The sequence below is a fragment of the Nicotiana sylvestris genome, chromosome 5 (genome assembly GCF_000393655.2).
Source record: "Nicotiana sylvestris chromosome 5, ASM39365v2, whole genome shotgun sequence".
Taxonomy (NCBI): domain Eukaryota; kingdom Viridiplantae; phylum Streptophyta; class Magnoliopsida; order Solanales; family Solanaceae; genus Nicotiana; species Nicotiana sylvestris.
The window spans coordinates 104,357,730-104,369,446 of NC_091061.1; the positions used below are offsets into that span (position 1 = coordinate 104,357,730).

Genomic DNA, 11,717 nt, shown 5'->3' on the forward strand with positions numbered 1-11,717 from the left:
TCGTGAACCTCTTTCTTAATTCCTGTACATGATACAAATACGGGAGTATCTTGGAGTTCTTGGTTGCTAATTCTTCACGCACCTGATGTATGAGTAGGTCTGAATCTCCAATCGCTAGCAACTCTTGAACGTTCATGTCAATGGCCATCTTGAGCCCTAAGATGCAAGCTTCGTACTCGGCCATGTTGATGGTGCAGGAGAACCTGAGTTTGGCAGACACCGGATAATGCTGACCGGTTTATGATACTAGGACTGCTCCTATGCCAACTCCTTTAAAGTTTGTCGCTCCATCGAAAAACATTCTCCAACTGTCATAGGATTCTGCAATGTCTTCTCCTATGAAGGATACCTCTTCGTCATGAAAATACGTTTTCAGGGGTTCGTATTCTCCATCCACAGGATTCTCGGCAAGGTGGTTTGTTAGTGCTTGTCCCTTGACCGCTTTCTGAGTTACGTACACAATGTCGAACTCACTCAACAGGATTTGCCACTTGGCTAGCTTACCAGTGGGCATGGGCTTCTGAAAGATGTACTTCGATGGATCCATCCTTGATATAAGATATGTGGTATATGCACAGAAGTAATGTCTCAGCTTCTGAGCTACCCAAGTCAAAGCACAACAGGTGCACTCTAACAGAGAATACCAGGCCTCGTACAGAGTAAACTTCTTGCTGAGGTAATAGATGGCCTGCTCCTTCCTCCCTATTTCATCATGCTGCCCTAGCATGCAATCGAAAGCTCCATCCAATGCTGCAAGGTAGAGTAATAAGGGTCTACTTGGCTCAGGCGGGACCAAGACTAGTGGTGTTGACAAGTACTCCTTGATTCTGTCGAAGGCTTTTTGGAAGTCATCGGTCCGTTTGGTGGCGAATTCCTTCTTCAACATCTTAAAGATTGGCTCACAAATAATGTTGACTGTGCTACGAACCGGCTGATGTAGTTAATACTTCCCAAGAAACTCATCACATCCTTCTTGTTCTTTGGTGGTGATAGTTCTTGGATGGCTTTGACTTTTGATAGATCTAGTTCTAGTCCTCGGCGACTCACAATAAAACCAAGCAATTTTCTAGCAGGAACCCCAAATGCGCACTTCGTGGGATTCAGTTTCAGGTTGTATCTTCGCAATCTATTGAAGAACTTCCTCAAATCTTCCATGTGATCAGTGGCCTTCTTAGATTTGATGATGACATCATCTACATATACCTCAATCTCCTTGTGTATCATATCATGGAAAATGGTAGTCATGGCCCTCATGTAGGTGGCCCCTACATTCTTCAGGCCGAACGGCATCATCTTGTAATAATACATTCCCCACGTCATAATGAAAGTCATTTTCTCAGCATCTTCTTTATCCATCCAGATATGATGATAACAAGAGAAACAATCTACAAATGACTGTAGTCCATGCTTGGCGCAACTGTCAATCAGGATGTGTATGTTCGGCAAAGAAAAGTCGTCTTTCGTACTGGCCCAGTTGAGATCCCGGTAGTCGACACAGACTCGGACCTTCCCATCTTTCTTTGATACCGGTACGATGTTGGCTAACCATGTCGGGTATTCTACTACCATGAGAACCTTAGCTTTGACTTGCTTAGTGACTTCTTCCTTGATTTTCAAACTCATATCATGCTTGAACTTTCTGAGCTTTTGCTTTACCGGCAGACATGTTGGATCGGTTGGCAGTTTGTGAGCCACAATAGACGTACTTAGACCAGTCATGTCATCATACGACCAGGAGAATATGTCCTCATACTCCCTTAGAAATTCTGTGTATTCCTTCTTTTCTGATGGCGATAAGTGAACGTTGATTCATGTTTCCTTGACGTTTTCTGCATCTCCCAGGTTAACAATTTCTGTCTCATCCAGGTTGGACTTAGGTCTATTCTCAAAGTTCTCAACTTCTTTGACAATCTCATCTGGTATGTCATCCTCCTCTGAATCAATGTCCATTTGTTGCGTTGTCTCATTGCATGTCACAGTTATTAGTTCATCAAGATAAGTAATAGTAATGTTGTATGAGTAAGAGTAATGAGAGAAAAATAATAATGAGTGTTGATTCATAAGAAAGTCAAAATGCTTTGATAAATTGCATAACTGTTTTGAACATTGGAGATCTTATTGTGGGAATAGAAATGCGAAAAGAAAATCATTTAGTAAAAAAATAGTGCATGATGCTTATTTTAGCCTTGCTACCCCGAGGCTCGCCGGGCTCTGGTTGTCCTGATGGTCCAATTATTGAGGCGTGCCCCTCTGCTCACAGTCTGTATGGAAGGGCCTTCCTCCCCCTCCTCCTCGAGAATAACACAACAGTCCATGTCATTGTCTTCTAGGAACAAGTTTTTTACCACTGCAAGCGCTTCTTCTTCTTCTGACCAATAAACAATGTCAGCCTATTGGAAAGTCTGCTCCAAATGCAGTATTGGCTGCTCCAGTAGATAATAAGGACTGCGCCATAGTGGTGATCAGTTGTTGAATTCTTCCCAGGTGTACTCATATCCCAGACCGAAAGTAGTGCCATGTTTCTTGAGCTTTATGGGCTTAGCGATTCCTTGGAGATTCTTGTTGATACCCTTAACAAGTTCGTACCCACTCCAATTTAGTATACTATCGATTTTATTATCCTACCATTTGTATTTGTCAACAGCATATACCCGTTTAATATGGTGGTAAGTCTCTCCACCTAGCTTCCTTCTTCCTTTGATTGACGGAATGGTCTGGCGACTGTATATAGGGTTGTTGCCGTCGCCGTGAATGATCACCTCTTGATGATTCCATTCAAATTTTACTGCCTGATGCAGTGTTGATGCTACGGCCCTAGCGGCATGGATCCATGGTCGTCCCAATAGCAGGTTGTAAGATGTTGGCACGTCTATCACCTGGAAATCAACATCGAACCATGTTGGCCCCATTTGCAAGCATAGACTAATTTCACCAATAGTGGACCTTTGAGAACCATCGAAAGCTTTCACATTGATAGCTCTGTCCTTTATCTTGTATAGTCCTTTACCCAACTTCTTGAGTGTTACCAGTGGACAGATGTTGAGGCTGGACCCTCCATCGATCAGGATTCTGGTAATAAAATAGTCCTCGCATTGCACGGTGATGTGCAGTGCCTTGTTGTGCCCCAGCCCCTCAGGTGGCAGCTCATCCTCATAAAAGTGATCTTGTGGCTCTCCAACACTTGTCCTACCATGTTAGCCATTTCCCCACCAGTGATGTTGCTTGGTATGTATGTTTCACTCAGCACCTTTAGCAGAGCGTTCTTGTGTGCTTCAGAATTTTGTAGCAAAGCAAGAATGGAGATTTGCGCTAGTGTTTTGTTCAACTGGTTGATGACCGAGTATTCCTTAGCCTGTATCTTTCTCCAAAGATCATCTGGACCTATCTCAATGATGGGTGGCTGGTTGGAGGCCTGCTTTCTTGACTCGGCTAGATGTTCTGGGGTATAAACTCTACCATTTCTTGTCATACCCTGTACGGCAACAGTATCTTCGAACCTAACCTTGCCTTTCCTTCTTGCCTAGGCTGTATAATCCCAGGGTACAGCCTTTGTATGGAATGGTGTCATGGTCGACATCGCCACTGGGATCGGCGTGGCTATCCTTACTCCAAACGGAGCATGTGTATTGGGTGGCAAGACTGTAACTTCAAACGGTGTGGGTGCATTTGCTAGAGACACGAATTTGACCTCAATTGGTGCTGGTGTCTTTGCAGACGATGTCGCTTCAAATTCAAGTGGCACAGACATATTTACTTCAGTATCCCCAAATGGTTGAATCTGGACTATGATTGGATTAAGAGTAACTATTGGCTTCTTTGGGTCATTGCCTTCTGCGATCAACCCGATTGATCCCTTCGGATCCCAATCATCCTCTATATCAATCTTGTGAATGCCTCCACCTTTATGGTCTAGCAGAGGGCTATTGCGGACATTTAGAGTGAGTTTCTTTGCCACAATAATCTTGTTATCAATTAAAGTCTGGATATTGTCTTTCAAAGAACGGCATTCATCGATGGTTTGCCCTTTCATGTTGGAGTGGTATGCACAGGATTTGTTTGGGTTAACCCACTAAGAAGGGTTCTCAGGGGTTGCAGCAGGAATGGGGGTGACGTAACCAACAGCTTTGAGTCTTTCATACAGTTGGTCAATGGACTCAGCAATGGCTGTATATTGTTTTGGAGGTCTGTGATCAAAATTTGCCTGAGGTCTAGGGAAGTTTTGGCGTGCAGCGGGTGATTGATAGTGGGATGGTTAAGTATTATAGGTTTGGTAGACGTGAGCGAGTTGGGAGTATCTGGGTGAAGTAGGTTGATACGTGGGAGGTGGAGGTGATTGATAAGTGGGCGGTGGACCTTGATAGGAGGGTGAGGGTGCTTGGTAGTTCGGAGTAGGCTAATATGTGAGTGGAGGTGTTGGGTAAGTTTGGTATTTGATAGGAGATTTGGTCCTTTGTGCAACCATCATGGCTCCTACGTCCCTTTTCTTGGACACACCACCGGACTGTAAAGCTTTATTTGTAGCTTGCAAGGCCTCGAAGTTTGTAACCATACCGCTTTTGATACCCTCTTCAATGCTTTCGCCCAATTTGATAATGTCATAAAATTTGTGGCTTTCAATCATCATTAGTCATTCATAGTATTGCAGGTCCTAAGCCCGGACAAAGAATTTGTTCATTTGTTCCTCCTCTAAAGCAGGTCTGACCTTAGCAGCTTCGGACCTCCAACGAGTAGCATACTCGCGAAACGTTTTTGTAGGCTTCTTCTTCAGATTCTGAATATAGAACACATCCGACGCATTTTCTGTGTTAAACCTGAACCTGTCCATAAAGTCGGACGCCATGCTTACCCAGCTTGACCATTTCTTCGAATCTTGGCTGATGTACCAGAACAACGCATCTCCATTCAGACTCCTCATAAATAGCTTCATGCGGATTCTCTCGTCTTTTCCTACTCCAACCAGCTTGTCATAGTAAGTTCTCAAATGGACCCTTGGATCCCCTATACCATCAAACATTTAAAACTTTGAAGGATTGTACCCCTCGAGCAGTTCGACATCGGGTATGCAAAGATCTTCATAGTTCAGCCCCTCAATTCCCTTGCATCTTTCAACGCCTTGAATCCGGCTAGTCAACTTCTTAAGTTCCTCAGCCAGGTTCCTGATGAGCAGGTCTTTTTCATCAGACTTGGGTGTGCTTGAGATAGGTTGGGTGGAGTGTGGCATGGTCTCCTCATAGATGGGGGTGTTATGGTGGGTGTGAAAATGGTCATTTGTGGAGTTTTGGGGTTTTGGGATGAGTAGTGGAGTATTGTTTGGGGTGTGGCAAGTGTTGCATTGAGTCTTTGGTTATGATATGGATATTTTATACCATCTAGGGAAGGCAAATATGGTGGTCGACGCTCTTAGTCGGAAGTCTATGGGTAGTTTGGCTCATTTGGGAGCGGATCAGAGGCCTTTGGCTCAGGAGGTTTATCAATTGGCCAGCCTGGGGGTTCGTATTTTGACCTCAGACGAGGGGAAGGTTATGGTGCGTAATGGAGCAGAATCGTCATTGGTAGCTGAAGTCAAGGAAAAGCAGCTCATTGATCTAGCATTAGCACAGATGAAGGAGGCAGTTTTGGATAACAAGACTTCGACATTTTCACTCGGTGGTGAGGATGGTGTATTACGATGTCAAGGTAGGCTATGTGTTCCAGATGTGGATAATCTTCGGGGGAGGGTAATGGCGGAGGCTCATAATTCCAGGTATTCTGTGCACCCAGGTTCTACGAAAATTTACCGTGATCTCAAGGAAATTTATTGGTGGAACGGTATGAAGAGGGGTGTGGCGGACTTTGTATCTAAATGTCCGAATTGTCAGCAAGTAAAAGTTGAGCACCAGCGGCCCGGTGGGTTAACTCAGCTTATGGAAATACCAATGTGGAAATGGGAGATGATCAACATGGATTTCATGGTAGGGTTACCTCGCACTCAGCGCAAGTTCGACTCAATTTGGGTAATAGTGGATCAACTCACCAAATCAGCTCACTTCTTGCTAGTCAAGTCCACGGATACTGCGGAACAATATGCTCAATTGTATATCAAGGAAATAGTAAGTCTTCATGGCACTCCACTTTCTATTATCTCAGATTGAGGGGCCCAGTTCACAACTAATTTTTGGAAGAAATTTTAGCAAGGTTTGGGTACTCAGGTAAATCTCAGCACGGCTTTCCATCTGCAGACTGATGGTTAAGCGGAGCGGACTATTCAGATGCTTGAAGATAAGTTACGGGCTTGTGTCTTGGATTTCAAAGGTAATTGGGATGATCACTTGCCACTTATAGAATTTGCTTACAATAACAGCTTTCATGTTATCATTCAGATGGCCCCATTTGAGGCATTGAACGGGAGGAGATGTAGGTCTCCGATTGGATGGTTCGAAGTGGGTGAAACAGAATTGTTAGGGCCAGATCTCGTGCACTAGGCTATGGAAAAAGTTAAAATCATTCAGGAAAGGCTGAAAGCTGCTCAGAATCGCCATAAATCTTATGTGGACATTCGTCGAAGAAAATTGGAATTCCAAGTAGATGATTGTGTGTTATTGAGGGTATCTCCTATGAAGGGAGTCATGCGATTTGGGAAGAAAGGGAAGTTGAGTCCTAGATATGCCGGGCCGCATCGGGTCACTCAAAGGATAGGACAGGTGGCCTATAGACTGGAATTGCCCCCTGAAATGTCATTAGTGCACCCGGTGTTCCATGTGTCTATGTTAAAGAAAGTGGTTGGAGACCCATCCACCATCGTGCCAATCGAGGCTATCGAGGTCAATGAAGAGTTATCATATGAAGAAATTTCGGTCGCTATTCTTGATAGGCAAGTCCGCAAATTGAGAAACAAGGAAGTTGCTTCAGTTAAAGTGCTATGGCAAAGTCAACAAGTCGAGGAAGCCACGTGGTAAGCGGAAAGTGAAATGAAAGAAAAATATCCCCATCTGTTTGAACAAGTCTAGTAGTGATCGTGCGAACTCTTGTCTCTAAGTAAACTGATGTTGTGTTCAATCTGGTGCAAAGACACCCTATATTTTTCCCTAAATGCTTTACTATTGTAACTCCTCAAGTTGTGCAAGAATTATATGTGTTGTGATTAATTGAGTCATGCGCAAGCCCCTTTTTGGTAAATGAAAGTTTTGTAAGAACTCATGTGATAAGTGAATGATTAAAGGCAGTGTAGATTGGTAATGATTAATTGGAATACGTATAGTGTATTGGAGTGGTTGAACTGTATAGAACTCATTGAAGTGGCCAAATTATGTGCAGGTGCTAAGGTAATGAATTGTATACCAGTTGTAGGGATAATAGGGATAGCGTAATGGTTCTTGGAAATAATGTTTTGGGGGCTCTCTGACAGGTAGATAAGTCTAATTACAAAGGGAACTCTAGCAAAAAAAATATTCAAAAATTTGGAGTTTGCATATCATGTTTTCAAAACCAACCGATTTCCAAAATCCTCATTCGAGGACGAATGATTTTAAGTGGGGGAGGATGTAAGGCCCCGTGAAAACTTGTACTCAAAATTGGGTAGCTCGTGGTGCCAAGTCCCGAATATATGTTAGGAATGTGTAAAATTAAGCGAGCCGCGTTTTGGACCCTTTTGGTACTAATCTATGTTATAAAAAGTCAAGAAATATTGTTTTCCAGGAAATGCAATTCTGCGGTCTAGAATGCGGTCGTATAACAGATATGCGGACCACATAATTGCCGCAAAGTGAGTCAGTGTGTTGGTCGAATTGGAGGTTAAATATGCGGTCCAATATGCGATCGCATAACGGATATGCGGACCGCATAGTCGTCGCATATTTCCCTTGGGATTTTGTGAGGGGCAGTTCTACGGTGCACTATGCGACCGCATAATGAGTATGCGGACCGCATTTCTGCCACATACCTAGGCAGTGTGTTCATATTTTGGGAGTACTTTTGCGGTCCATTCTGCAGACCGCATTTCCACTCTGCGATCGCATACGTAACTCGGGCTCCTATTTTTCTAAATTTTAAACCCAACCCCTTCTTCAATAAAACACCCCAACCCCTTATTTTAACATATTTTCTAAACAAAACTAGAGAGAGAGAAGAGAGAATTCTTGAGAGATAAAGTCCTACCTTCATGGGCCGGGGAATTTCAAGTAATTGTCTTCATCTCCGTTCTTGCAGGTAAAATCCCCAACCTTTTTTCATTGTTTTCAGATTTAAACAAAAAAGGGGGATTCTCATGCATTAATTCTTGAAAATGGAAGTTGAGATACACATGCATGTCCTTTAAAACCTAGAATCTAGTAAGAGGAATTGGGTAGAACTAAAGATTTGCAAAAGAGGGGTTGATAACCTAAGTAAGTTCGGGCTGAGTTTGTGAACTTCAATTCTAAGTTATATGTGTTAACTTGTGAACTAGATTGACGGTACTAGGTTGTTGGTGAATTGGAAATAGAAGAAAAAAAGGGGGAATTCGACTCCAGGTATGTATTGCTAACTTTAACCTTTGTAAAGTCACCTTGTTTGGTGTACGAGTAATTGGTATGTGTTACTTATGTGGACTATTTGTGAATTCTTGTGATTAATATGCCTTGAATGTTGTTGGTTAAGTCTCCCGATATAATGGTGTAAGTAAATGGAAACAAACCAAGTGTGTGTGTGAATGTGTTTATGTGGTAAGAGCTGTATAACAAATGATGGAAAGAAATTGTAATTGATGCAATTGAAACAACTGTGGTAATATCATATGTGACTTGTCGCGAGCGATTATCATTGTGACTTAAGTTGTATACGGGCTATTGCATATGATGGAAATGGTATTGATGTTTATAAAAATTCTTTGTGAATTGTTGTTGTTGTCGTGTGAAATGTGATTGTCCGGTGGGATCGGGTTGCGCGCCGTAACACGAAGTTATAAGGTGTGGGTTGTGGTGATAAGGGTGGCCGAGGTAATAAGGGTGAAAAAGTGATCGAAATCACTATTGAAATAAAAATATGTGAAAGTTGTGAAATCATTGATGTGATGAAATAATGTTGAAAGGGGAAAAGGAGAGATTGTGGAGTTTGTTTGGCTTTGGTTGTTCCTTTCATGTGCATTTGATTGTTGATTCTATTACTGTTTGTTATCTGTGTATTTCTTGATTTTACTTGGGGTAAAGTTTGTTCATACATACCAGTACAATTCAAATGTACTGACGTCCCTTTTGCCGGGGGCGCTACATTCGTGTTATGATTGTAGGTGGTTCCATAACAGGTACTCCAGCCCACCGGCAGTAGCACTCCTTCACCTCCCGTCAGCTGAATTGGTGAGCCCCTTTCCTCTCGGGACCCTGCGTGGCTCATGCCGCTTATCCTCCCGAAAATTTTATTTTGGTATTTGCGTAAGGTATAGCCGGATCCTTGTTACCGGCAAGTATTGTAACACTCTTATGTATCTGTAGAGGCTCCGTAGACAGAAAATGTGGGTTATGTACTTATGTATTTTGGGCAGTATAACTTGTAAACCATGCTAAGTAACCATGTATGTTATGTAAATCTCGTAAGAATGTGTTTAAATTTATAAATGGCTATATCACTTGGTTAATGGGTAATGGAAACGTAGGGTATCTCGTGGAATAGGAAAGGCACCCAGGTCCGCTTGGCTGGGGGCTACCCGGTCGAGCGTCGGTCGCGCCCCTCGGTTTTTGGGGCGTGATAGACCTCGTGCCTCATTTTCTGCAAAACAAAAGGGTTAGGCCTTTACCTCCACCAAACTCGACTATTTAATATCAACAATTAGCATGAAGCCTTTAGTTCTCCAAATAAATGCATAGAACGTGATGATTTCCATTTGGGTTTAGGGAAACCCAGTAGACTTTGGACAAGGCTATCTTAAAGAATCATTATATGGACAACATAACTGACCCGACTAGGTTTGACCATGATGCATGCATAGTTTGAACAGAGTAAGGTTTCTATAGGGTTTTAGATTAGTACCCTTGAGCGGACAACTCAAGGGGGAAGGCACGGAACCATCGGCTGCACCGCTTATTGACTGGTTTTATTGCAAATATGTCTTTCCGAATTTAGGGGGTTAATGATATAAGAAGAGTGCAACCACTCATTATAAGCGTTGCTATGGTATTTGTTTGGCACGAGTGGAGTATGATGTTGAGCATGATTATGCAATAATTAAAAGCATGTTGGCATGTATTTGCACATTAAGAAAGCAATAAATACAGCAGTTTTATAATTTAAAGCAGTAATAAAGGAAAGAAACGAAGAATATAAGTCAGTTTTGTTTTGAAAAGAAATTAAACGCTTAAAGGAATTTTAAAAAGTAATTGCACATAAGGGAGGTACAAATTCACAAGAACAATCTGAAATGGTAAAAGCCTAAAGATCTCCAACAGAGTCGCCATGCTGTCGCGCCCCCTTTTTACCTCTTCGCATCGGAAAATCGGGTTTATGACATTATGGGTATAAGACAACTCATTCCTTTTGGGAACTGGGTTTTGCATTTGAAGAGTCGCCACCTAATGATTTAAGGTGCATTAGGACACCTATAAGGTTCACTTCTAAGTTTTTTGATAACCAGAGATAGGGTAAGGGCTTGAAATTATCCCAGGGGAAGGTATTAGGCACCCCTCAGGATCCACTAGTGTGGTTCCCGGCCAGACAGTTTTTTGTGAATTTGTGCAATTTAGCAAATAGACAAGTATAGGCTCAAATAGTAGGGGATTTAAGTTTAAACACATAAGAGTTAAAAAAAGCAATTATTAAAAGGCGGATTTTGAAAAAGAAGTTACAATTCTATAAATACTTGAGAATACAAAAAAAAGGGGTCCTTGGTTTATTTATAACATGGATCACATCAATGCGATACCCGGTATGACACTCCTCAGAAGAGGGGATACACGTGGTATTAGCGCACCGGTCATCATATCCATATCTACCCTTCCCACCCCGTCGAGAATTTAAAGCGCAGATTGGTCTCTACTACTATTGCATGCTATTATCCATCCCACTCCTATTAGTCCCGGAGGAACTTAGGACTACTATTCCTAAAGGGGAGGTTTCAAAAGGTGAAAAAGCTAAAACGACATACAAAAAAAATATAGGACTGCATATTAGGGGAAACATGTAAATAACTAAAAGGTTCATGTATACCTCCTCAAACAAAGCACATAAATAGCATGACTTAAACACAGTTAGGGTCTGAATTTAAAGTGCTAAGGCAAGGAGAATTTTAATTGTTGAGGTAGACCAGTTTATTACATAACTCAGATAAGAAGTCCGAATCAAACCTGTCTGCTGGTTGTAGAAGTTACTGATTAACAAAGGCGGTTTCAGTTTTTATTGTCGTTATCACCTAAGGTTCGCCTAAGTGTTTGGGTGAGATCCTATAAACATGATATCTATTGCTAATTCAGAATGTAGTAAAGTAGTAACAGTTCTACAATAAATGATTTGAGATCCTTTAGACATGCTTTCTAAACCGCGTTGAATAAAGGAGTAAGGCTGTTTAAAACTAATTTAGAACAATATGAGTTAGGCTGATTTTAAACTAGACTGATTTCAGATTTTATAGACGTTGATATCTATTATTGCTAATTTTAATTCCTATAGACATGATATCTAGTCGAACGTGAAATGAAGCAGGCAGTATTTACTTGAATCCTATAGGCATGATTTCTATAAAGGTACTAATTTTAATGATGTCAGATTGTAACCAC

At 41.9% G+C, this 11,717-nt stretch overlaps 2 protein-coding genes across 2 annotated transcripts; one reads left to right on the forward strand and one right to left on the reverse strand.

The window, feature by feature from the left end:
• Positions 1–238: 238 nt before the first annotated feature.
• On the reverse strand, positions 239–886 carry LOC138869079 (uncharacterized). The gene is made up of 2 exons (XM_070146669.1): positions 657–886; positions 239–548 (listed from the first exon to the last, which is right to left on the reverse strand). Exons 1-2 carry the CDS (start codon positions 884–886, stop codon positions 239–241), a joined length of 540 nt encoding a protein of 179 aa, XP_070002770.1.
• Positions 887–6,464: 5,578 nt separating this feature from the next.
• LOC138869080 (uncharacterized) lies at positions 6,465–6,935 on the forward strand. Its single transcript, XM_070146670.1, has one exon. The coding sequence runs from the start codon at positions 6,465–6,467 to the stop codon at positions 6,933–6,935; it is 471 nt and encodes a 156-aa protein (XP_070002771.1).
• Positions 6,936–11,717: the final 4,782 nt, after the last annotated feature.

Excerpts from the sequence above, each read along its gene's own strand:
- LOC138869079 (XM_070146669.1), bottom strand. The coding sequence starts at position 886 with ATGTTGAAGAAGGAATTCGCCACCAAACGGACCGATGACTTCCAAAAA. Across the intron at positions 549-656 it reads CTCAGCAAGAAGTTTACTCT|GATGGATCCATCGAAGTACA; the intron begins GTACGAGGCCTG and ends TCTTATATCAAG.
- LOC138869080 (XM_070146670.1), top strand. The coding sequence starts at position 6,465 with ATGGAAAAAGTTAAAATCATTCAGGAAAGGCTGAAAGCTGCTCAGAAT.